At 29.0% G+C, this 22,172-nt stretch overlaps 5 protein-coding genes across 10 annotated transcripts; 3 read left to right on the top strand and 2 right to left on the bottom strand.

The window, feature by feature from the left end:
• Nucleotides 1–69: 69 nt before the first annotated feature.
• LOC111413644 (uncharacterized) lies at nt 70–4,279 on the bottom strand. Of its 2 annotated transcripts, XM_071195815.1 has the most exons (4): nt 4,107–4,279; nt 3,406–4,047; nt 2,882–3,347; nt 70–485 (listed from the first exon to the last, which is right to left on the bottom strand). In XM_071195815.1, exons 2-4 carry the CDS (start codon nt 3,938–3,940, stop codon nt 128–130), a joined length of 1,359 nt encoding a protein of 452 aa, XP_071051916.1. In that variant the 5' UTR covers nt 3,941–4,047; nt 4,107–4,279; the 3' UTR covers nt 70–127. The 2 variants fall into 2 exon arrangements, with proteins under 2 accessions (XP_071051916.1, XP_071051917.1); XM_071195816.1 differs by having other exon boundaries at nt 3,406–4,279.
• A 628-nt stretch (nt 4,280–4,907) lies between these two features.
• On the top strand, nt 4,908–5,641 carry LOC111413645 (UPAR/Ly6 domain-containing protein crok). Its single transcript, XM_023044684.2, has 2 exons — nt 4,908–5,260; nt 5,313–5,641. The coding sequence occupies exons 1-2, from the start codon at nt 5,011–5,013 to the stop codon at nt 5,519–5,521; spliced, it is 459 nt and encodes a 152-aa protein (XP_022900452.2). The 5' UTR covers nt 4,908–5,010; the 3' UTR covers nt 5,522–5,641.
• A 60-nt stretch (nt 5,642–5,701) lies between these two features.
• Nucleotides 5,702–11,059, top strand: LOC111413636 (chloride channel protein 7). 3 transcript variants are annotated; one of them, XM_071195812.1, is made up of 12 exons: nt 5,702–5,855; nt 5,903–6,061; nt 6,113–6,311; nt 6,389–6,498; nt 6,561–6,704; nt 6,763–6,940; nt 7,450–7,741; nt 7,790–8,582; nt 8,638–8,880; nt 8,934–9,014; nt 9,076–9,195; nt 10,982–11,059. In XM_071195812.1, the coding sequence occupies exons 1-11, from the start codon at nt 5,787–5,789 to the stop codon at nt 9,175–9,177; spliced, it is 2,370 nt and encodes a 789-aa protein (XP_071051913.1). In that variant the 5' UTR covers nt 5,702–5,786; the 3' UTR covers nt 9,178–9,195; nt 10,982–11,059. The 3 variants fall into 3 exon arrangements, with proteins under 3 accessions (XP_071051913.1, XP_071051914.1, XP_022900441.2); XM_071195813.1 differs by lacking the exon at nt 10,982–11,059 and adding an exon at nt 9,480–10,784; XM_023044673.2 differs by lacking the exon at nt 10,982–11,059 and having other exon boundaries at nt 9,076–9,256.
• On the bottom strand, nt 9,503–10,654 carry LOC111413643 (cation-dependent mannose-6-phosphate receptor-like). The gene is made up of 5 exons (XM_023044682.2): nt 10,424–10,654; nt 10,255–10,370; nt 10,117–10,201; nt 9,759–9,968; nt 9,503–9,705 (listed from the first exon to the last, which is right to left on the bottom strand). The coding sequence occupies exons 1-5, from the start codon at nt 10,652–10,654 to the stop codon at nt 9,631–9,633; spliced, it is 717 nt and encodes a 238-aa protein (XP_022900450.2). The 3' UTR covers nt 9,503–9,630.
• LOC111413634 (death-associated protein kinase dapk-1-like) lies at nt 11,051–20,981 on the top strand. Of its 3 annotated transcripts, XM_023044670.2 has the most exons (10): nt 11,508–11,640; nt 11,698–11,830; nt 11,948–12,102; nt 12,229–12,527; nt 12,579–12,697; nt 14,761–14,971; nt 15,022–15,263; nt 15,600–15,992; nt 19,176–19,358; nt 20,056–20,981. In XM_023044670.2, exons 1-10 carry the CDS (start codon nt 11,558–11,560, stop codon nt 20,824–20,826), a joined length of 2,589 nt encoding a protein of 862 aa, XP_022900438.2. In that variant the 5' UTR covers nt 11,508–11,557; the 3' UTR covers nt 20,827–20,981. The 3 variants fall into 3 exon arrangements, with proteins under 3 accessions (XP_022900439.2, XP_022900438.2, XP_022900440.2); XM_023044671.2 differs by lacking the exons at nt 11,508–11,640; nt 11,698–11,830 and adding an exon at nt 11,051–11,139; XM_023044672.2 differs by lacking the exons at nt 11,508–11,640; nt 11,698–11,830 and having other exon boundaries at nt 11,837–12,097.
• Nucleotides 20,982–22,172: the final 1,191 nt, after the last annotated feature.

Here is a 22,172-nt window from a genome sequence, read left to right as displayed (position 1 = left end):
CGTTACAGATGATCCAAATGAGAAGTGATATTTCCACTTGTTGCAGTTTACTGGTGAGTTTTTAAATAATTTCAATAAAATTATATAAATAAACTCTTACACTAATCATCACTTAATCTTCTTTTACTTATGTTTGGCAATTATGATACCATCTTGTCGATGCCAAATTGGGTACATCAAACTTGTTGCGACATTTAAAACATACAACTTCTTGTTCGCCTTTATGTACAATTCGGAAATGGTCCATACATTCAAAATAGCAATGCTCTCCTTGATATACTTTATTGCACAACGTACAACTAAACGTAACGCAATTATTAAGAACCTGTAAATATAGTTTAGACCCCATTTTAAGTAATTTGTCCATTGAATTTAAATCCATAAAAGTATTTGTGCTTCCGCTTTCTGCAACGTTAAATTCTTCGAGTGAAAATGCGACTTTTGGAGTTAGGATTTGGCAAAAATGTATTACATTTTTGTTTTTGCTAAAAATAAAATTGTTGTTTGTTAAATTTTACGTCTACACAGTGAATTTCATTTAAGATGTAGAATATACAACAATATATTTCCATAGAAACCAGGAAGTACCTACTTATTTTATCCCACATAAAATGGTTTTCTGATAATTTTTGACATTTTTTCTTATATTTTCGGCTTTTATGAAAAATTGTATTTATTTTAAAAGACATTTTGTTAAAATTACGAATATGTCTAAATTGACATTGACATTTCAAACCGGAAATTGACCGTAACTTTATTAATATTGAAATTAAATATGTCGTGTTGGTACTCATTTCAAAGAATTCTTAGTGACGATTACAAATACGTTAAAATTGAGGTTGACATTTCAAAGTTGACAACTTCATGGTGTTAATGTCAACTTTAATATCGATGTATTCGTAATCCTTATTAAATAATCTTTCAAATGAGCCCAAACATGACGCATTTATCTCGAAAAACAAAAAAGTTAGAATAAAAAATATTAAACGTAAAGTTGACAACAATGAAGTTAGCAACATAATTTTTAAATATTAATACCAACCTTAATTTTTGAGATTTTTTCTTGTATTTTCGTTTTCTATGAAAAATTATATTTATTTTAAGACATTTTAATAAAATTACGAATATGTCAAAATTGACGTTGACATTTCAAACCGGAAATTGATCATAACTTCATTAATATTGAAATTAAATATGTCGTGTTGGTACTCATTTCAAAGAATTCTCAGTGACGATTACAAATACGTCAAAATTGAGGTTGACATTTCAAAGTTGACAACTTCATGGTGTTAATGTCAACTTTAATATTGATGTATTCGTAATCCTTATTAAATAATCTTTCAAATGAGCCCAAACATGACGCATTTATCTCGAAAAACAAAAAAGTTAGAATAAAAAAATATTAAACGTAAAGTTGACAACAATGAAGTTAGCAACATAATTTTTAAATATTAATACCAACCTTAATTTTTGAGATTTTTACTTGTATTTTCGTTTTCTATGAAAAATTATATTTATTTTAAGACATTTTAATAAAATTACGAATATGTCAAAATTGACGTTGACATTTCAAACCGGAAATTGATCATAACTTCATTAATATTGAAATTAAATATGTCGTGTTGGTACTCATTTCAAAAGATTTTTAATGAGGATTACATATACGTCAAAATTGAGGTTGACATTTCAAACCAAAGGTTCAAAGGTTAACAACTTCATGGTGATGTGTCAATATTAATTTTGAAGTATTCGTAATCCTTATTAAATAACTATTTAAATAACAATAAAAATATTAAACCTGAAGTTGGCAACAATGAAGTTAGCAACATAATTTTTAAATAGTAATACCAACCTTAATTTTTGACATTTTTTTTTATATTTTCGGTTTTTATGAAAAATTAAATTTATTTTAAGACATTTTGTTAAAATTACGAATGTCTAAATTGACGTTGACATTTCAAACAGAAAATTGACCGTAACTTTATTAATATTGAAACAAAATATGTCGTGTTGGTACTCATTTCAAAAGATTTTTAATGAGGATTACATATACGTCAAAATTGAGGTTGACATTTCAAACCAAAGGTTCAAAGGTTAACAACTTCATGGTGATGTGTCAATATTAATTTTGAAGTATTCGTAATCCTTATTAAATAACTATTTAAATAACAATAAAAGTATTAAACCTGAAGTTGGCAACAATGAAGTTAGCAACATAATTTTTAAATATTAATACCAACTTTAATTTTTGACATTTTTTTTTTATATTTTCGGCTTTTATGAAAAATTGTATTTATTTTAAGACATTTTGTTAAAATTACGAATATGTCTAAATTGACATTGACATTTCAAACCGGAAATTGACCGTAACTTTATTAATTGAAATGAAATATGTCGTGTTGGTACTCATTTCAAAGGATTCGTATTGACAATTACGAATACGTCAAAATTGAGGTTGACATCTCAACTTCATGGTGTTATGTCAAATTTAATCTTGATATATTCGTAATCCTTATTAAATAACCATTCAAATGAGAATAAAAAGTACTAAACCTGAAGTTGGCAACAATGAAGTTAGCAACATAATTTTTAAATATTAATACTAACCTTAAGTTTTGACATTTTTTTCTTATAAGGACGTCACTATTTTCAAGCAAAACTTTTTCGTTACAAAACTACTCAATTCCTGTACTATTAAGCTATGTCGCATTTTATGTGGTAGAGTGCAAGCGCACAATATTTTCATAACTATGGTTATTGCATTCATATACAGAGTGTTTCATAATATATGCGCAGGACTTTGTTCAAATTTTTGGATTATGAAACATCCGGTATATTGCAAATTATATGAAATTCCCGGTATAATTGATTATTAACTTACCTTTTGCTAGCACAAGCAACAGTTTTTTTATTACGAACATAAACATTTTTCCCAATATTAAAAGTTACCATAAAAGGTGATGCCATCGTGCATCCATTTATATTACAGTCCTTAATATCCCTTAAATACTCATTCATGATGCTTTGAATCAATAAGCAATTCTTAACGTTATATTTCGCCATGATGGATATTAATTGTTCAAAATAAGCAGAGATGAAATTGAATGAAAACACTTTAGGTGTTACATTAGAAGTTTTTACAACTTCACTAATAAAGTCTGTTTTGAGACAAGATGCCATATCCCCATCATCTGTTAAATAACTTTTATAATCATGGATATTAGAGCGTGAAAATAGAATTTTGGGTAAATTGATACTAATTTTAACATAAGGATGGTTTAGAAAAAATGTTGTTGAGGGTGCCAGCTTCCATGGTTTCTCTGAATGCTGTTTTAGCAAAAAGTTATCTAAAAATAAAAATTAATTCACTTTTAAATCTGAAAATAACTTAATGTTTAAACTTACTGTTTATTTCAACAAAAACCATATTATTTAAAAAATGTGGTGGTCCAGAAATAGTTAAACTAAAAGGAGCTTCTGGTTTATTATTTTTTGGTGGCAAATCCGTTTGTGTTTCAGCAGCAACCATTGTTGGTTTTGGTTTATTGCTTCTTTTACAAAATTCACCCTCATTTTCAACAATATAGGTTAACTTTGCCCGGAGATAATCTTTGAATTTCGAAAAACATTCATCCTTTAACACCAAATTTTTATATTCTTTCCATCCAGACCAATTTTTTATAAAATAACACAACGATTCTGCAAGCACATTTTTCATAGGCCGTGACACATTTGTCAAATCAATTCTTAAACTGCTTGAAAGTACTGAGATTAACGATTGAAAGTTTAAACGTAAAGTTTCACTATTTGCAATACTGTTGAAGTATTCTTTAAGGGGATCTTCGGTTGATTGTTTTGGATCTAATTTTGAGTTCTTTGTTGACTTATTTCTTGAGTCATTTGTGGTTTCTTTCAAAGCTGTTTCATTAACGGAATTCATTGTTGAGTCTTTATTTAAATAAAATCTTCGGGATTCCTTTAAAACGTTTCTTTAAGACAAAAAACTTTTGGTTGGGGCTCCTTACTCCATTTTGAAGGCTATTTTACCTTAAACATTTAAAACAGACAAGTTAACTAATTAAATCTGCAGAATCACCATATCACACCATAAAAAAACTTTTACTAGTGTTTTACCGATAAGTTTTTCATTATTACAAGAAAATTTCAATTTTAAACTAGATAACCTAAAAAATTATGAACGAAGGAATTCTCTCCGATAGATGGCGCTCATTACGTTAAATTTAATTAAAAAATTCGTTATTTTTAATTTTGCTTGAATAGGGTTAAATTAATAACGAAATTTTCTTATTATTTATTATAAATAAGGTTAATATAATAATTAAATAAGTCATAATTTGACATAATTTTGTTGTTGATTGATAACTTAAAAAGAATTACAGAAACCTGTAAAAAAATAACCCAACCCATGTTTTGTCAACAACTAGATGATTAATCCATTATTTTAATTAACACCAAAATATCTTCTTCATCTTATTCACATCGTTATTTCTAACAACAGAAGCGATAAGGTGTTTTCAGTGTAGTTCTGATAACGATGGAAAAAAAATCAAATAATTAATGGGCCTATCGTAAGTTTGATCGCGATTGAATGCACCAGAGATGAAAACCACTTGCCCGGTTCGTTTTTTCCAGTGTTTTAGCGAGAAGTTTTTGATTATTACAATTTTAAGCTAGATAACCTTAAGAATTATAATTTTATTAATTTTGTCCGATAGATGGCGGTCATTAAAATCAAATTAAATTAAAAAATTCGTTATTTTGAATTACCCTTGATAAGGTGAAATTAATAACGAAATTTTATTATTATTTATTATAAACGAGGTTAATATAATAATTAAATAAGTGATAATTTGATATGATTTAGTTGTTGATAACATAACCTAAAAAAAATTACAGAAACCTGTAAAAAAATAACCCAACCCATGTTTTGTCAACAACTGGATGATTAATCCATTATTTTAATTAAGACCAAAAAAAGAATATTAAACAATGTTTAAAGTTTCACTAAAACACCTAAATATCTTCTTCGTCTTATTCATATCGTTATTTTTAACAACAGAAGCGATAAGGTGTTTTCAGTGTAGTTCTGATAACGATGGAAAAAATCAAGATAATTGTGGGGCCTATCGTAAGTTTGATAAGCGGGAGCACATCGCGATTGAATGCACTAGCGATGAAAGCCACATGCCTGGTTCGTTTTGTTTAAAAAGCACGCGACAAAGCCCAAAAGGATTCATTTGTAAGTTTCTTGACTGCTTTAAGAATGTGTTATTATACATTAATTACTTTAGGGGATGGACGATGGAGACAAGTAATACGACAATGTGCTTCTGTTGCTGAAACGGGTATTACTGGAGTTTGCAATTGGGGTGTTTATCCCAATGGGGTCTTTTGGCAAGAGTGTTATTGCTCAAGTGATGAATGCAACTCAACGACGACGCTAAAGTTATCTTTTGGATTAGGTTTTATCGTTTTATTAAACGTTTATTATTTTTATTAGTTAAAACAAAATTTAATTAGTATTATAGAATCTCATCTAACAAAAAATGTATGTTAAGAAACCAATCCGTCCATAATATCAAAAACTTTTTATATTAAAACAATTTTATATCAAAAACAATTTATTGACTTAACCTAAAAAAATTTTTTTGACAGATAAAGGTAAACAAAAAACATAACCTCAAATAAAATAAAATCTCAATTACTTCTAATGAATCATCCTCATTCCTTATCTATAACACAAAAGAAACCTAAATGAGGCAAATATGGACGAAAACAATGATTTAGGGGCGAGTACCAGCTCGCAAGATGAAATAAAAGCGAAAAGATTTAGAGTAAGTTAAAATCAAAAAAAATGAGGTAATTAATTCCTTATTTGTAGAACCTCCAATCAGTTAATTCAGCAAGTAATGATGATTTAGACGAAATAATTACAACAAACGATGAAAATCCGTTATTATCTTCGGTTAGGTGTAGGACGCAAAAAAGGGGCGGATTCGTCGAACCGGGCTCGTTAAACGTTCTCTCAGCTAAATATGAGGTGATTTTATTAATTTCATTGCCTCAATATCGTTTAAAGAGTTCATTGTAGAGTTTAGATTATGATATATGCGAAAATCATTTGTTATTGGACGAAGAACGCGAAAAAGATGACACATATTTTATGAAACGAAACGTAGCCCGATGGTTTATTTTTTTATTAATAGGAATGGTCACTGCTTTAGTAGCTTGTACCATTGATATATCAATTGAGGAGTTGTCTCAAATCAAATATAGATCGTTAAGCAAACGTATCCTTTTAATAAATTAATATTTTTAGGTTATGTTTTAACCAAAATAAATATATTTTACTTTATCTTACATTTAGTTGTTGATAAATATGTAATAGAAGGCAAGCTATATATTCCCTATCTTTATTGGATGTTGTACAATTTAATTCCTGTCTTAATTGGATCACTTTTAGTTGCATATGTTGAGGTATCATAACCTTAAAATTTCTTTTTTTAAATCAATTTATTGTTTGATTTGTTTTATTTAAGCCGATTGCAGCTGGGAGTGGAATTCCACAAGTTAAATGTTATTTAAATGGAGTTAAAGTTCCAAGAGTTGTTCGAATAAAAACGTTAGCTGTTAAAAGTATTGGAGTAATTTGTTCAGTTGTTGGAGGATTAGCCGGAGGAAAAGTTTGTTTTATTTCGATTTTGTTACAACAATGTTTATAAAAAGTTTTTATTTCATTAGGAAGGTCCCATGATTCATTCCGGAGCGGTCGTTGCAGCTGGAATTTCGCAAGGAAAATCGACAACTTTTCGTACAGATTTTAAATTGTTTAAATATTTTCGGGAGGACCATGAAAAACGAGATTTCGTTTGTGGTGGGGCCGCAGCGGGTGTTTCGGCGGCGTTTGGAGCCCCCGTTGGTGAGTTAAATTTTTAAGTAAAAATCAAAATGGCGGTTTGACAGCTTGTCAGTGCATTTCACCACTTATTTGCAAAAATAATGCCGTCTTATTGTCTTTGGAGCTGCAAAAATATCAGCAAGAAGGAGTTTCGACTCTTCAAAGTACCACGAGAAAAAAAAAGAAAGGAAATTTGGCGTAATTTTATCAACAAAACGACATAGTTTTAAATTTCCCGCTTGATTTTCGAACCAAAATGGCGGCAAATTTCGGTACTTTGACAATCTAGGGATTTTATTTTATTTTCCTTTTATTACTGCCATCTAGCGCATGCAAACAACAATAAGTATGTTTAAAAATACAAAAAAAAAACATATTAATATATAAGCATAAATTAATTAATTTTCGTAAAAGAAAACGTTTCATAAAATTGACATTTAATTTTGACAAATTGTTGTGAAGTTGGTTACAGTTGGTGACATTGAATTTGTGTCACATTGACGTTTAAACTTTATTTGAACTTTTTTTAGGTGGCGTTTTATTCAGTTTGGAGGAAGGTTCAAGTTTTTGGAATCAAAGTTTAACTTGGAGGACATTTTTCGCTTCAATCGTGAGCACTTTTACACTCAACACGATTTTATCCGCTTATCACGGAGTTCCCGGCGATTTGAGTTACCCGGGTTTATTAAATTTAGGAAAATTTGAATCTGGATCATACGAAATATTTGAATTACCCCTTTTTGTATTTATGGGATTTTTAGGGGGGTTATTTGGAGCGTTGTGGAATCACATTAATTATAAATTATCGGTTTTTAGAATTATGTAAGTATTTTTATTATTTTTTAATTAATTAATTAATTTTTGAATTAGTTATTTAAGAAAACGTTGGTTAAGAGTGATTGAAGCATGTCTTGTAGCCGTTATGTCCGCAACGTTAGGAATAATGATGATGTTTGCGCTAAATGATTGCAAACCACTTGGGCAAGATCCAACGAAATATCCAACGCAAATGTATTGCGAAGACGGCCAATATAACGTTTTGGCTAGTATTTGGTTTCAAACTCCGGAAGCGAGCGTGCGATCGCTACTCCATGATCCTCCAAATACTCACAACGCTTTATCTTTGGCTGTTTTCGTGGTTTTTTATTTTTTACTTTCATGTTGGACTTTTGGTTTAGCGACTTCTAACGGTTTATTCATCCCGTCGTTATTAACAGGAGCTGCTTGGGGGAGATTATTCGCTGTTGGGCTAAACAATATTTTCCCCGAAATGATTACAATGCATCCAGGGAAGTATGCTTTAATCGGAGCCGCCGCTCAACTAGGAGGAATTGTCCGAATGACGATCAGTTTAACTGTGATTATAATGGAGACAACTGGAAATATATCATTCGGTTTACCGCTAATCGTTGCATTAATAGCGGCTAAATGGACTGGCGATTTCTTTAACGAAGGCATTTACGACACTCACATCCAATTAAACGGGATTCCTTTATTACCGTGGGATCCCCCGCCGATGGCTAATAGCATTTATGCTAGTGAGGTTATGTCACATCCCGTTGTAACTTTAAAAACGGTGGAAAACGTTGGACATATCGTTGAGTTATTGAAATTAACGACTTATAACGGATTTCCGGTCGTTGATCCACCCCTAACAGATCAAGTAAACTCGTAATCCCTTATTTTATTGCCTCATATTGAAATAAAATCATTTTTAGCAAGAGGTAACAACTTACGGGAGAATTCGCGGGTTAATTTTACGATCTCAATTGATTGTGATTTTAAAAAAGAAACTTTTTAACGAATCCGTCGACGATTGGGAACAAATTGACTCAAATATTTTCAGAGATGAATACCCAAGATACCCAACAATCGAAGAAATCGAAATAGACGACCAAGAAAAAACTTACTCAATCGATTTGAGACCGTTCATGAATAGATCCCCTTACACAATTTTACATGTAATTAAATTAATTAATTTAAATTTATTTTTCGTGACAATTCTCTTTTGTAGTCGTTTACTTTACCAAGAATGTTCCGTTTATTTAGAGCGTTAGGTTTGAGACATTTACCAGTTGTAAATGACAGAAATGAAGTAAGATTTAACCTAAAAATCATAAAAGACAAACATAACCTCACTTTGAATTAATTTTTAGGTTATAGGAATGGTTACGAGAAAAGATTTAGCTAGATATCGACTTTGGAAGCATCGGGGGCGAATGGGAATAGAAGAATTACCGGTTTCGAAAGAAATTTAAAAATGTTAAAAGATTATGGTAAATATGTATATTTTTTTTAGTTAAATTTGTAAAATAATCAACATGTCATAATAAGTGAGGTTAAACTTTTTTTTTACCTCTGCTTTTTCACTATTTACTACTGTTACTTACTAGGCAAGATCAAATTACGTGATTGTCAACTACTTTAAACCCTGCAAGCAGGTTTTCTTTGAATTCTCCTATTTTAGTGGAATAATGTAAATTTTTCAAAAATTTCCACCGTTTTCATTCATAACTTTAGTAAGTTGGCAATAGTCATCTTCATTTAATCATTATTTTAGGTTGGTAATTAAACATAAATCAATTTATTTAAACATCTTTATTATTAATCTATATTAGAAAATTTATAAATACACTAATGAATCCAGTCGAGGAGTTAATAATAAACACACACACACACACAAAAACATGAAAGGAAAATAATTTCAGAGTTTATATTCGATCATAAGATTCAGCAGTGGATACAGCAGTTGGTCTACAGCCATTTAATAAATATATTACACCATCCTACAACAAAATATGCTATAATAATCAAACCTTCAAATTATTTTTAATCTTACCTTTACTAAACCAGGCAAATTTTGCCAAAAATCAATATTTGGTATCATCTCTTTTCCACGAGCTCCTCTAATACAATAAAGTACAATCGATCCACCCACAAAATAAACAGCAAATCCAACTAATAATAAAACAACCAAAGTCCCACCTGTACTCATCCCATGATGTTGAATGATTATTGCACAACCTTTATTCGAAAATATAAATAACACCTAAAAAAAAAAGGATGATTTAAAATCATTTTTTTAATTTTGAGTTCGATAAAATAATTTTTCTTTTTAAAGTTGGCATCTTGAAATTTGACATTTAACCTAAATGTCATTAAATTATTTTAAGGAACTCTTTTACATAAAAACTTACAGGCTCATTAACTTTTGATATGTCTTTTTCTACTAATACAGATTCATTAAAATGTTCTGTGCAAATCAAACCAATTCTACTTTTACTACAAAATAAAAATTAAAAAGACCTAACCGTCAAATTTTAAAATCAACCTACCTATAAATAATATCATAATCGGCTCCGATCTTTGAGTTTTCGAATTGCATATCCTTTTGATTACCCAAACTGGTCCATTTGGTTGTATTTTCGTTAATTTTTTCTTCCAAGCACAACTACGGAATTAAAAATTAATCGCGATTAAAATTAAAAAGAAAGTTAAACTTACGGTTGTCTCTTTACAATCGTTATTTAAAACGGTATTTTTACACCCGTAATAATGATAAGTAACGCTCCCCACGGTTCTATCACCTTTCAATTCGGTGAAATTCAGGTATTTATCTTCGCTTAGCTGACATTTACATGGATCAGAACCGCAATTGATACCATAAGTCTTCGCCGCTAGTAAAATAACGAATATGAGGGAGTAATAAACTAATTCGAGTAATTTCCAGGCCATGATTCATTACTTTACAATAACAAAATAAAATTTTAGGTTAGGTTTTGAATAATGTCAAATGTTGGTTTAAGAAAAGTATAATAGATGGCGCTAAGTTTTTTTTTTAATTAATAAATTAATTTTATTATTATTATATCTTTCTTTTTTGATAATCAAATAAATAATTAAAAAGTTAAAATAATAATAAAAAAATATATCTTTATTTCAATTAAGAACGAATCGTATTGAAAGTTGAAACGCTCATTAATAGATGGCGTAATAATAACTTTTATAGGTTAGGCAAGAATTAAAAATTTTTGAATTCATTTAATATTTGTTTTTTTTTAGCAAACAATAAGAACTTGGAAGACTTAAAGCACTGGAAGATAGTTGATGTTTTGACCAATTATGAGCCCCATGGATCCATCAAAGCGTTCTAATTAGGATTTTAACCCATTGAGGTTCAAAAATGAGACAAGATGATGACACGTTATTAAGGATACATGGTAAATATGTCAATACAATTTTTTTATTTATATCTAAAATAACATCTAAAAGTTAAATTAAAAACCCTTTAATAAAAATTAGTTAACAAAATTAATCAATCAAAACAAAAGTCGCTAAAGTAGGTAATGCTAATATACATCAGTCGGATCATCTCGGTCGTATTAATATCAAAATTATTATATTTTTTTAAATAATTAAAATTAATGAATTATTATTATATAGTTAATAACTATAATAAAATAAAATGATCTTTTATTTTACTTTTTAAACAAATCGTATTAAAACTCTCACCAATAGATGGCGCTCTGATTCATTTTTTCCCTTATTGGTGGTGAATTATTGAAAATATCGAAATTATAAAAAATATTGATATATAAATGCGTTTTTTCGAATAAATTATTAATCAAAAATAGAATAATGAGTAGAAGATCGTCGTATTCACTTGATGATTACACAAAATTACAAATAGCCGCCCTTGAGGGGTGTCTTTTAGAGGTTAGGTATGTAATAATAAAAATTATAATCATTATAAATCGTGTAAATAAATAAATTTTTAGATATTTAGTTGAGGAAGGGGTCGAATTGGATGTAGGCCCCGATCCGGCGCTACATTTATCGTTACGAAAAAAGTACACAACAATAGCCCTTTATTTGTTACAAGCAGGGGCTGATTTCGAGTTAAAAGACTCTGTAAGAAAACTAAAACAAAGAAATTATTAGTTTTTTTTTTTAGTTTATAGTATTAAGGAGGGTGTTTTGGGGCATGAATTATCTTATTGTTGTTTCTTCTGTAATTTCTCTTTCTAGCATGGGGATTATCCGATTCATATAGCTTGCGCGTTAGGTTTATTAGAGGTAGTTCAAACTCTGTGTGCTCTCGGTTGTAGTGTAGAGGTTACAACAACTGGGGGGCTTTTCCCCTTGCATCTAGCAGCCAGAAATGGACATATTCACGTTGTAAGGTAGAAATCTTTTTTTTTTATTCATTTAGACATAACCTACATTTTTTTTTTGGTTTTAATTTAGTTTAGAAGAATTTCTTTTTAAATTATTTGGGTTTTAATAAAAATATATTAAAATCCTTTTAGATGTTTATGTACAGCTGGTTGTAATATTGAAGTAAAAAATTCTGATAATATCCGCGCCGATATAACCGCTTTAAAATATGGTCATAATGATATAGCAGAGTTGTTAGATAAATTGAGAGCGACGGGACAAAGAGATGTTTTTGCGCGACAATTAGTACCAACTTCGAAACCGGCTTTGAGGATTTCGCTTCGCATTTTGGGACATTGCGGAGTTGGAAAAACTTCGTTGGTTAAATCGTTAAATGCGGGACTTTTTAGTTCGTTGTTTCGACGATCGAGTTCGTTGCAAAGCAATAAATGTAAATGTAAAACATTTTTTTTAAATTGAGTTTAAAATTTTTTAATTTTAGCTCGACCATCATCTCCAATTAACTCCCAAATCGAAATGGGGATAACTTCACGCCAAAATTCGTTAACTTTTGAGTCACCCTGTAATTATCAATCCACAAATGGGATTAATATGCAAAATGTAAATAAATAATCATTTTTTCGAAAACCTATTAAAAGTTGACAAAACAATCAACATTTAATTGTTTTATCATTTCATTTCATGTTTAAATGAAAATTTATAATGTGACGTTTAATTAATAGACATAACATTGAAACGTCAAATTCTAAATGTCATTACTTTATTTGGTCGTTTTATATTAATTTATAAATTTTAGCCAGCGAAATTCTTTTGCAACCTCGAACGATTTTTTTGTGTAATACTTACCGAAAAATCACTAAAGTTTCGACGTGACGTCACTTCTTGTGATATCTATATATATTAGTGTGGTTACAATTAATGAATGTTTTCAGATTTTTAGTTTATTAAAAATAAGTGTGAAATTCGAAAAGATCACACTTAAATTATTCAAAATGATACACCCAACAACACATTTTCAAAAAAAAATCCATATTGGAAGCCATCTTGATTTTTTAGTAATTAATTATAATTTTTAGTACTAAATTTGGATTGAGGAGGTTGGATTTATTCGAATTGATACCCAAGAATGTTAGTTTTGGTGGAAAAATGAAAAAGCTACATACGTTGCAATGTCAATAATGACAGGTGAAACGTCATTTATCTTAATTTTTTTTGTTTTCATCGTTACCAATACATTAAGGGTAAAAAATCCTTTAAAATGAGCTCAAACACGACTTATTTATTTTTAAAAATACATTTTTATTAAAATTAACCTAAAACGTCAAACGTCAACTGTCAAAATAATTTTATTTTATCATTTTGCTTGTTTTTGGTGATAATTTAGTCGTGTTTGGGTTCGTATTAAAGGAAATTTAATGGAGATTAAGAATTTCGATGAAAAAAACTTTAAATTTTTAAAACCGGAAGTACTCATTTTTCGTTTTTTTTTTATTTTTCATCGTTACCACTGCATAAAGGGTGAAAAATTCTTTAAAATGAACCCAAACACGACTTATTTATCCTTAAAAATACATTTTTATTAAAATTAACCTAAAACGTCAAACGTCAACTGTCAAAATAATTTTATTTTAACATTTTGGTTATTTTTGGTGAGAATTTGGTCGTGTTCGGGTTTGTATTAAAGGAAATTTAATGGAGATTAAGAATTTCGATGAAAAAACTTTAAATATTTAAAACCGGAAGTACTCATTTTTCGTTTTTTTTTTATTTTTCATCGTTACCAATGCATAAAGGGTGAAAAATCCTTTAAAATGAACCCAAACACGACTTATTTATCTTTAAAAATACATTTTTATTAAAATTAACCTAAAATGTCAAACGTCAACTGTCAAAATAATTTTATTTTAACATTTCGGTTGTTTTTGGTGATAATTTAGTCGTGTTTGGGTTTGTATTAAAGGAAATTTAATGGAGATTAAGAATTTCGAGGAAAAAAACTTTAAATTTTTAAAACCGGAAGTACTCATTTTTCGTTTTTTTTTGTTTTTCATCGTTACCAATGCTTTAAAGGTAAAAAATCCTTTAAAATTAAGCTCATACACATCCTATTTATCTTTAAAAATAAATTTTTATTAAAATTAACCTAAAATGTCAAACGTCATCTGTCAAAATAATTTTATTTTAACATTTTGGTTATTTTTGGTGAGAATTTAGTCGTGTTTGGGTTTGTATTAAAGGAAATTTAATGGAGATTAAGAATTTCGATGAAAAAACTTTAAATATTTAAAACCGGAAGTACTCATTTTTCGTTTTTTTTTTATTTTTCATCGTTACCACTGCATAAAGGGTGAAAAATCCTTTAAAATGAACCCAAACACGACTTATTTATCTTTAAAAATACATTTTTATTAAAATTAACCTAAAATGTCAAACGTCAACTGTCAAAATAATTTTATTTTAACATTTTGGTTGTTTTTAGTGATAATTTAGTCGTGTTTGGGTTCATATTAAAGGAAATTTAATGGAGATTAAGAATTTCGATGAAAAAACTTCGAAACTTTAATGTGATTTTTCGGTATATTCTACACTTTTTTATTTTTAACGTGTTTTTTGGGTCATTTCACATGGAATTTTCCTAAATTATTAATTTTTCTTTATTTTAGGTGGAAATTTCGAATGTGGGCGATGTAAGCGTGTGGGATTTTTCAGGCCAAGAAAACTTTCTCCCCACGTACCACCATTTTTTATGGCCCTCCCCGTATACTTTAACGGCGATTCTTTTTAACTTGGAAGACTCCCCCGCCGTTCAAGTCCAACAAGTTTGTTTTTGGCTAAATTTTATTTTAGCGAGACAACCTGCGGATGTTCCAACAAGTTAATTAATTAAGCAATAATAATTTTATATAACTTAGTTATATTTTTAGCTGAATATGGTAAAATAATTTTAATAGCAACCCACGTAGACACCACCCGCGCCATAAAAAACCAACACGGTGAGTGGATTAGTACGGATGCCCAAAAAACGGTTGAAACACTACGAAAAATGGTACCACACGCCCCCAATTTGATCGTAAACCCCATTGTTATGGACTGCAATGTTCCCGCTTCGCACGCTTTTAAACAATTAAAATCAATTTTGACGTCAATTAAGCAAGATTGTATCCAGGTAATTTGACTCAAAAAATTAATTTGTAAAACTAAGAAATAAATAAACGTTTACAGGGTGTTTATGTAAAATCTTGCGTTAGGAAAGGGAACTCTTACGATTTGATTACGTCTAAAACGAAGGTATCTTGTGTGTTAAGAGCAATTTTTAAATAAACTCAAAAAATTTATTCATTTAGCACACAAAATGTGTTGTGATTCACAATTTTTTTCCTGTACATAATCGTTTTATTTTGATTTCGTGTGTAAAGTTAATCGTAATCAAATTTTAAATCAAAAATCTTAATTATTTTATATTAAATTTTTTTTTTTAATATTTTATTAATTGTTTTTTTAGCAAACAATTGGAACTTGGACTGGATTACTCGAATCAACTTTAAATTATTTAACAACCCTTCAAAAAGACCACGAACAATTTCCTGTTTTAACCCGCCCGATTTTTTCGGAATATCTACGTCTTCACGTTAATATCTTGGCGTCGGACGATCACATTCACGAATTACTCCAACAATTGCACGCCATGGGTGAAGTATTTTGCGTAAACGATTTGGTCGTTTTAAACGTTTCTTGGTTAGGAACTCAATTAATCGGCGAATTACTTTCAAATCAATTTATTTTACACGCTCGGGTTACTGGAGTTTATACTGCTGAAGATTTTCAAGCCAGTTATAATCAATGTGATGCTATTGGAGTTTTGGAATTGTTAAGATCTCTAGAATTATGCATCGAGGTAATTAATCAAAATTTTTAAACAATTTAATACTTAAATTTAATATAATCTAACTTCAATTATTATTTTAAAACTTTCAACATTTTTAATTTCACTTTCTTCTTCTTTCTCTTAACCTTAGATATTTATTATTTACCACGCAAAGTTGTATTTAACAATTGCTGAAAACGAGGTTCATACAGTATTAGAATTAATTTTTTAGATGCTGAAACTAAATTAAATTTGCTTTAAAATGCTGGTTATTTCATCTTTATATCTCAATTAGTTCTTGAGATATGATGTTTTAAAATTTCAACCTTAGTTATACATTATTTAACGTTGCAGATGTAATTGGAGTCTCTGCCATCAATATCTGGTTCTCTGCAAGCAGTATTTAACCCTCCATCAATATCTATTTTCTGCCAGCAGTATCTAGTCTTCCTTTAGTAATACTTATTTTCTGCCAGTAAAATCTAGCATTTAACCATCCCTTATTAAAATTTACTTTCTGCCATCAATATTTAGTCATCTGCTAGCAGTATCTAGCCTTCCCTTGGTAATAATTAGTTTCTGTCATCAACATCTAGTCTACTCGCAACAATATCTTACCTTCTCTTAGTAACATCTAGTTTCTGCCATCAATATTTAGTCATCTACCAGCAATATCTAACCTTTCAAAAGCAATTCTTAGTGTTTGTCATCTATATTTAGTCATCATAGTGTTTCTTCCGCATTCCATACCTGATTTTCCATTTTCAATTTTTTTTAGCTATTTTTGCAGAAAATTCAGCAAAAAGTTCCTCCTGAAGTTCTCCTTCATACTCCTCCCTTCTTTCCTGATTTTCCAATTTCCAATTTTAGTCTTTCATATGTTGTTTCTTTCGGAGGTGCTTTTAGGTTGGTAGTTCTGCTGCTCTTATTACCTTCATCTTTTATACTGCATATCTCATGTATCTAGAATAAATTATATAGTCTATTCTTCCGCTTCTTTCGTTATTTTATGAATATTTTTATGTTTAAACAAAGAATTTCCTATTAATAATTGACCGTTAATACAGAAATCTATCATTCTTTCTTGCTTAACCTCACTTTTCAAAAAATTAAACGTCAAATTAAAATTTAGCGTAACCTAACCTAAAACGTTTCTTTCGGAAGTAAAAAAATTTTATCTCGTAAATCTTAATCCGTTTTGGATAAAATTATTATCTATCAAAATTTATTTCTTTTTAGTGTGATGTTGATATGGTGATGGTTATTTTATGAATATTTTTATGTTTGAACAAAGAATTTCCTATTAATAGTTGATCGTTAATACAGAAATCTTTAATTTTTCTTAACCTCACATTTCAAAAAATCAAAACGTCAAATTTAAATTTAGTGTAACCTAATCTAAAACGTTTCTTTCAGACGTAAAAAAGTTTTATCTCGTAAATCTTAATCCGTTTTGGATAAAATTATTATTTATCAAAATTTATTTCTTTTTAGTGTGATGTTGATATGGTGATGGTTATTTTATGAATATTTTTATGTTTGAACAAAGAATTTCCTATTAATAGTTAATCGTTAATACAGAAATCTTTCATTTTTCTTAACCTCACTTTTCAAAAAATTAAAACGTCAAATTAAAATTTAGCGTAACCTAACCTAAAACGTTTCTTTCGAACGTAAAAATGTTTTATCGCGTAAATCTTAATCCGTTTTGGATAAAATTATTATTTATCAAAATTTATTTCTTTTTAGTGTGATGTTGCTATGGTGATGGTTATTTTATGAATATTTTATGTTTGAACAAAGAATTTCCTATTAATAATTGATCGTTAATACAGAAATCTATCATTCTTTCTTGCTTAACCTCACTTTTCAAAAAATTAAAACGTCAAATTAAAATTTAGCGTAACCTAACCTAAAACGTTTCTTTCGAACGTAAAAAAGTTTTACCTCGTAAATCTAAATCCGTTTTGGATAAAATTATTATTTATCAAAATTTATTTCTTTTTAGTGTGATGTTGCTATGGTGATGGTTATTTTATGAATATTTTTATGTTTGAACAAAGAATTTTCTATTAATAGTTGATCGTTAATACAGAAATCTTTAATTTTTCTTAACCTCACTTTTCAAAAAATTAAAACGTCAAATTAAAATTTAGCGTAACCTAACCTAAAACGTTTCTTTCGAACGTAAAAAAGTTTTATCGCGTAAATCTTAATCCGTTTTGGATAAAATTATTATTTATCAAAATTTATTTCTTTTTAGTGTGATGTTGATATGGTGATGGTTATTTTATGAATATTTTATGTTTGAACAAAGAATTTCCTATTAATAGTTGATCGTTAATACAGAAATCTGTCATTTTTCTTAACCTCACTTTTCAAAAAATTAAAACGTCAAATTAAAATTTAGCGTAACCTAACCTAAAACGTTTTTTTCGAACGTAAAAAAGTTTTACCTCGTAAATCTAAATCCGTTTTGGATAAAATTATTATTTATCAAAATTTATTTCTTTTTAGTGTGATGTTGATATGGTGATGGTTATTTTATGAATATTTTATGTTTGAACAAAGAATTTCCTATTAATAGTTGATCGTTAATACAGAAATCTGTCATTTTTCTTAACCTCACTTTTCAAAAAATTAAAACGTCAAATTAAAATTTAGTGTAACCTAATCTAAAACGTTTCTTTCGGAAGTAAAAAAGTTTTATCTCGTAATTCTAAATCCGTTTTGGATAAAATTATTATCTATCAAAATTTATTTCTTTTTAGTGTGATGTTGATAGTTATTTTATGAATATTTTATGTTTGAACAAAGTATTTCCTATTAATAATTGATCGTTAATACAGAAATCTTTCATTTTTCTTAACCTCACTTTTCAAAAAATTAAAACGTCAAATTAAAATTTAATGTAACCTAATCTAAAACGTTTCTTTCGGACGTAAAAAAGTTTTATCTCGTAAATCTAAATCCGTTTTCGACAAAATTATTATCTATCAAAATTTATTTGTTTTTAGCGTGATGATTTTTATGTTTGAACAAAAAATTTCCTATTAATAGTTGATCGTTAATACAGAAATCTGTCATTTTTCTTAACCTCACTTTTCAAAAAATCAAAACGTCAAATTAAAATGAACGTAAAAAAGTTTTATTTCGTAAATCTAAATCCGTTTTGGAGAAAATTATTATCTAACAACATTTATTTGTTTTTAGTGTGATGTTGATGGTGATGTAGAATACGAATTGCCGATTTACAACCACATAGAAACGTTATCGGGATTATGGGATCCTGGAGACCCTCGATATAGAACCACAGGGGCTTGTTATGGAGGTTTAAGATTGTACACCCCACCGGAAACGTGCCATTTATTTTCATCGATGTTTCCCTACATTCAAGTAAGTGATAAAGCGATTATTTTTATTGTGATTTTGTTAAATAGCTTTTTGCTTTTATTTCTTCTCGCAATTCAAAATATTAACAAAAATATAAGCTGTTTCAGCAGCATTGAAGAACCACAGGTTCTTGTTGATTTTTTTATAAAACCTATGTAAATTTCAAATTTAATAATAATCTTTGAGGTTGTGTTTAGTTAATGGGAAAAATGCAATTATTATTAAAATGTTCCATCATCTGGAATCTGTTTGTAGCTATATAAAACATTTAGCCGCCTGCTTTAACACTTTCATCAATTAGAATTTCAAAATTAAAGAGTTAAAATTATCTTTGCTCTGGCCTTAAACCATCTCTTTTTCTCCTTTATCCTGCCAGACATCTGTCTTAACTCTCTCTTACGTCGTAGACGACGAATTGTACTCTGACAATGAGTCACTCCAGCTTGGCTCAGCCACAAAATCGTTATGAACAAAATTACAACATCGCAAAGTTAGGTTCCCAAACTTTTGGGACACCTGTATATCACATTGAAAGACATTGTACTTATTGAGCATGTCTTAAATGCTGCTGAAACGAAGTTTTCCCCAAATTTGTTTTAATTTCTACATTTATAGAGCAATATTATTTTATGTTCGTTTGTATGTTAGTAAATGTTTTGAGTTAAACCCCAAATACTAACAAACAAATTCAATTGCTTAGATTGAATTAAGACGTTCAACATTAAACTCATCATTCGGTGACGTCGATATAGACCTGTATCAATGGTACCACGGTTCAAAGCTGTGCACGACCACCCTAGAAACGTTAATAACCCTAAACGAGGATGTCAGAGGCGTCGAATACGTCGAGATAAAAATCCGCGGTCCCCGCCAATCCTCAAAATTCTCGTTTGCGTTTTTCGACCAAACAATGAAAATAATAACCGAGGCGATTTCGACGATTTGCCCAGGTTTATTGTACGAAAAACACGTTTTAAGTAGCCACCAATTGCGCGTTCATCACTCCGAGCCGTATTGTTATAACCCCCAAACGATTATTTCGGCGATTCTCGATTCGGAATCGATTCCGGATGTGACCGTTTTTAACCCGGATATAGAAAAAGCGGAGAGTATGGTGCAATTGGTTTTATTTGGAGACGCGGAACTCGCTAATAGCATCCAATGGGGGTGTGGGTTAAAAATTTACGATTTACCACCTCCCACGAAATTAAAACTTTGCGGATTATTGGATCCGCCTGATCCGCATGGAAGAGATTGGTGTTTGTTGGCTTTAAAAGTTGGATTGAGCCAAGAAAGGATCGCCGCGTTGGATTCTCAACATACGAGTCATACGATGAGGTTATTAACGATTTCTGATTGTTCGATAGGGAATTTAATTACGAGTTTGATCGAATTGGATCGATTGGATGCTTCTGAAGTCGTTTTGAGATCGACTTCTATCTTTAAAGCCGTTGATCCGTTGGAGGTTTAAGCACAAATATAAAAGCCGTCCCGATTTCTTTTGAATCATTTAAACACCTCTAAATTATTAAATTTACGAATCAGCACAGTATTAATTAATTAATTAAATTAATGAAATTGTGATATAATGTGTGAATTGATGAATTAAAATTTTTCTGGAAATTATTTATAATTAACCCTATTATTTCTGAACACTATCCAAAAATAGAGTATCTTAGCTTTAAATTAAGATTTAAATCACTTTTTAATTCCTCTAAATAAGGTTGTTATGATTTATTTAAATTTTAATTTTTTTTGGCATTTCGCAAATTGACAGATTTTCATTCAAAACTCGTTTTCTGCAAATTGTTTATAACAAACCCCATTATATTTCGGCGTTATCATAAAATAGAATCTTTTAGCTTTAATTTAAGGTATACATCACGTTCCAACTCCTTAAAATAAGGTCAATGCGAATTTTTTAAGTTTACACTTTTACTGAAATTGCAGAAAAACGGGTTTTTCGATAAAATTGTTTTTGTGGAAATTATTTATTATAAACCCTATTATTTCTGAACATTATCCAAAAATAGAGTCTCTTAGCTTCAAATTAAAATATAAATCATTTTTTAATTCCTCAAAATAAGGTTGTTATGATTTATTTAAATTTTAATTTTTTTTGGCATTTCGCAAATTGACATATTTTCATTCAAAACTCGTTTTCTGCAAATTGTTTATAATAAACCCCATTATATTTCGGCGTTATCATAAAATAGAATCTTTTAGCTTTAATTTAAGGTATACATCACGTCCCAACTCCTTAAAATAAGGTCAATGCGAATTTTTTAAATTTACACTTTTACTGAAATTGCAGAAAAACGGGTTTTTCGATAAAATTGTTTTTGTGGAAATTATTTATAATAAACCCTATTATTTCTGAACATTATCCAAAAATAGAGTCTCTTAGCTTTAAATTAAAATATAAATCATTTTTTAATTCTTCAAAATAAGGTTGTTATGATTTATTTAAATTTTAATTTTTTTTGGCATTTCGCAAATTGACAGATTTTCATTCAAAACTCGTTTTCTGCAAATTGTTTATAACAAACCCCATTATATTTCGGCGTTATCATAAAATAGAATCTTTTAGCTTCAATTTAAGGTATACATCACGTCCCAACTCCTTAAAATAAGGTCAATGCGAATTTTTTAAGTTTACACTTTTACTGAAATTGCAGAAAAACGGGTTTTTCGATAAAATTGTTTTTGTGGAAATTATTTATTATAAACCCTATTATTTCTGAACATTATCCAAAAATAGAGTCTCTTAGCTTCAAATTAAAATATAAATCATTTTTTAATTCCTCAAAATAAGGT

Source organism: Onthophagus taurus, chromosome 5, assembly GCF_036711975.1.
Source record: "Onthophagus taurus isolate NC chromosome 5, IU_Otau_3.0, whole genome shotgun sequence".
In the NCBI taxonomy this organism is placed as follows: domain Eukaryota; kingdom Metazoa; phylum Arthropoda; class Insecta; order Coleoptera; family Scarabaeidae; genus Onthophagus; species Onthophagus taurus.
The sequence above is the reverse complement of the archived record's forward strand: the minus strand, read 5'-3'. Positions and strand labels throughout refer to the sequence as shown.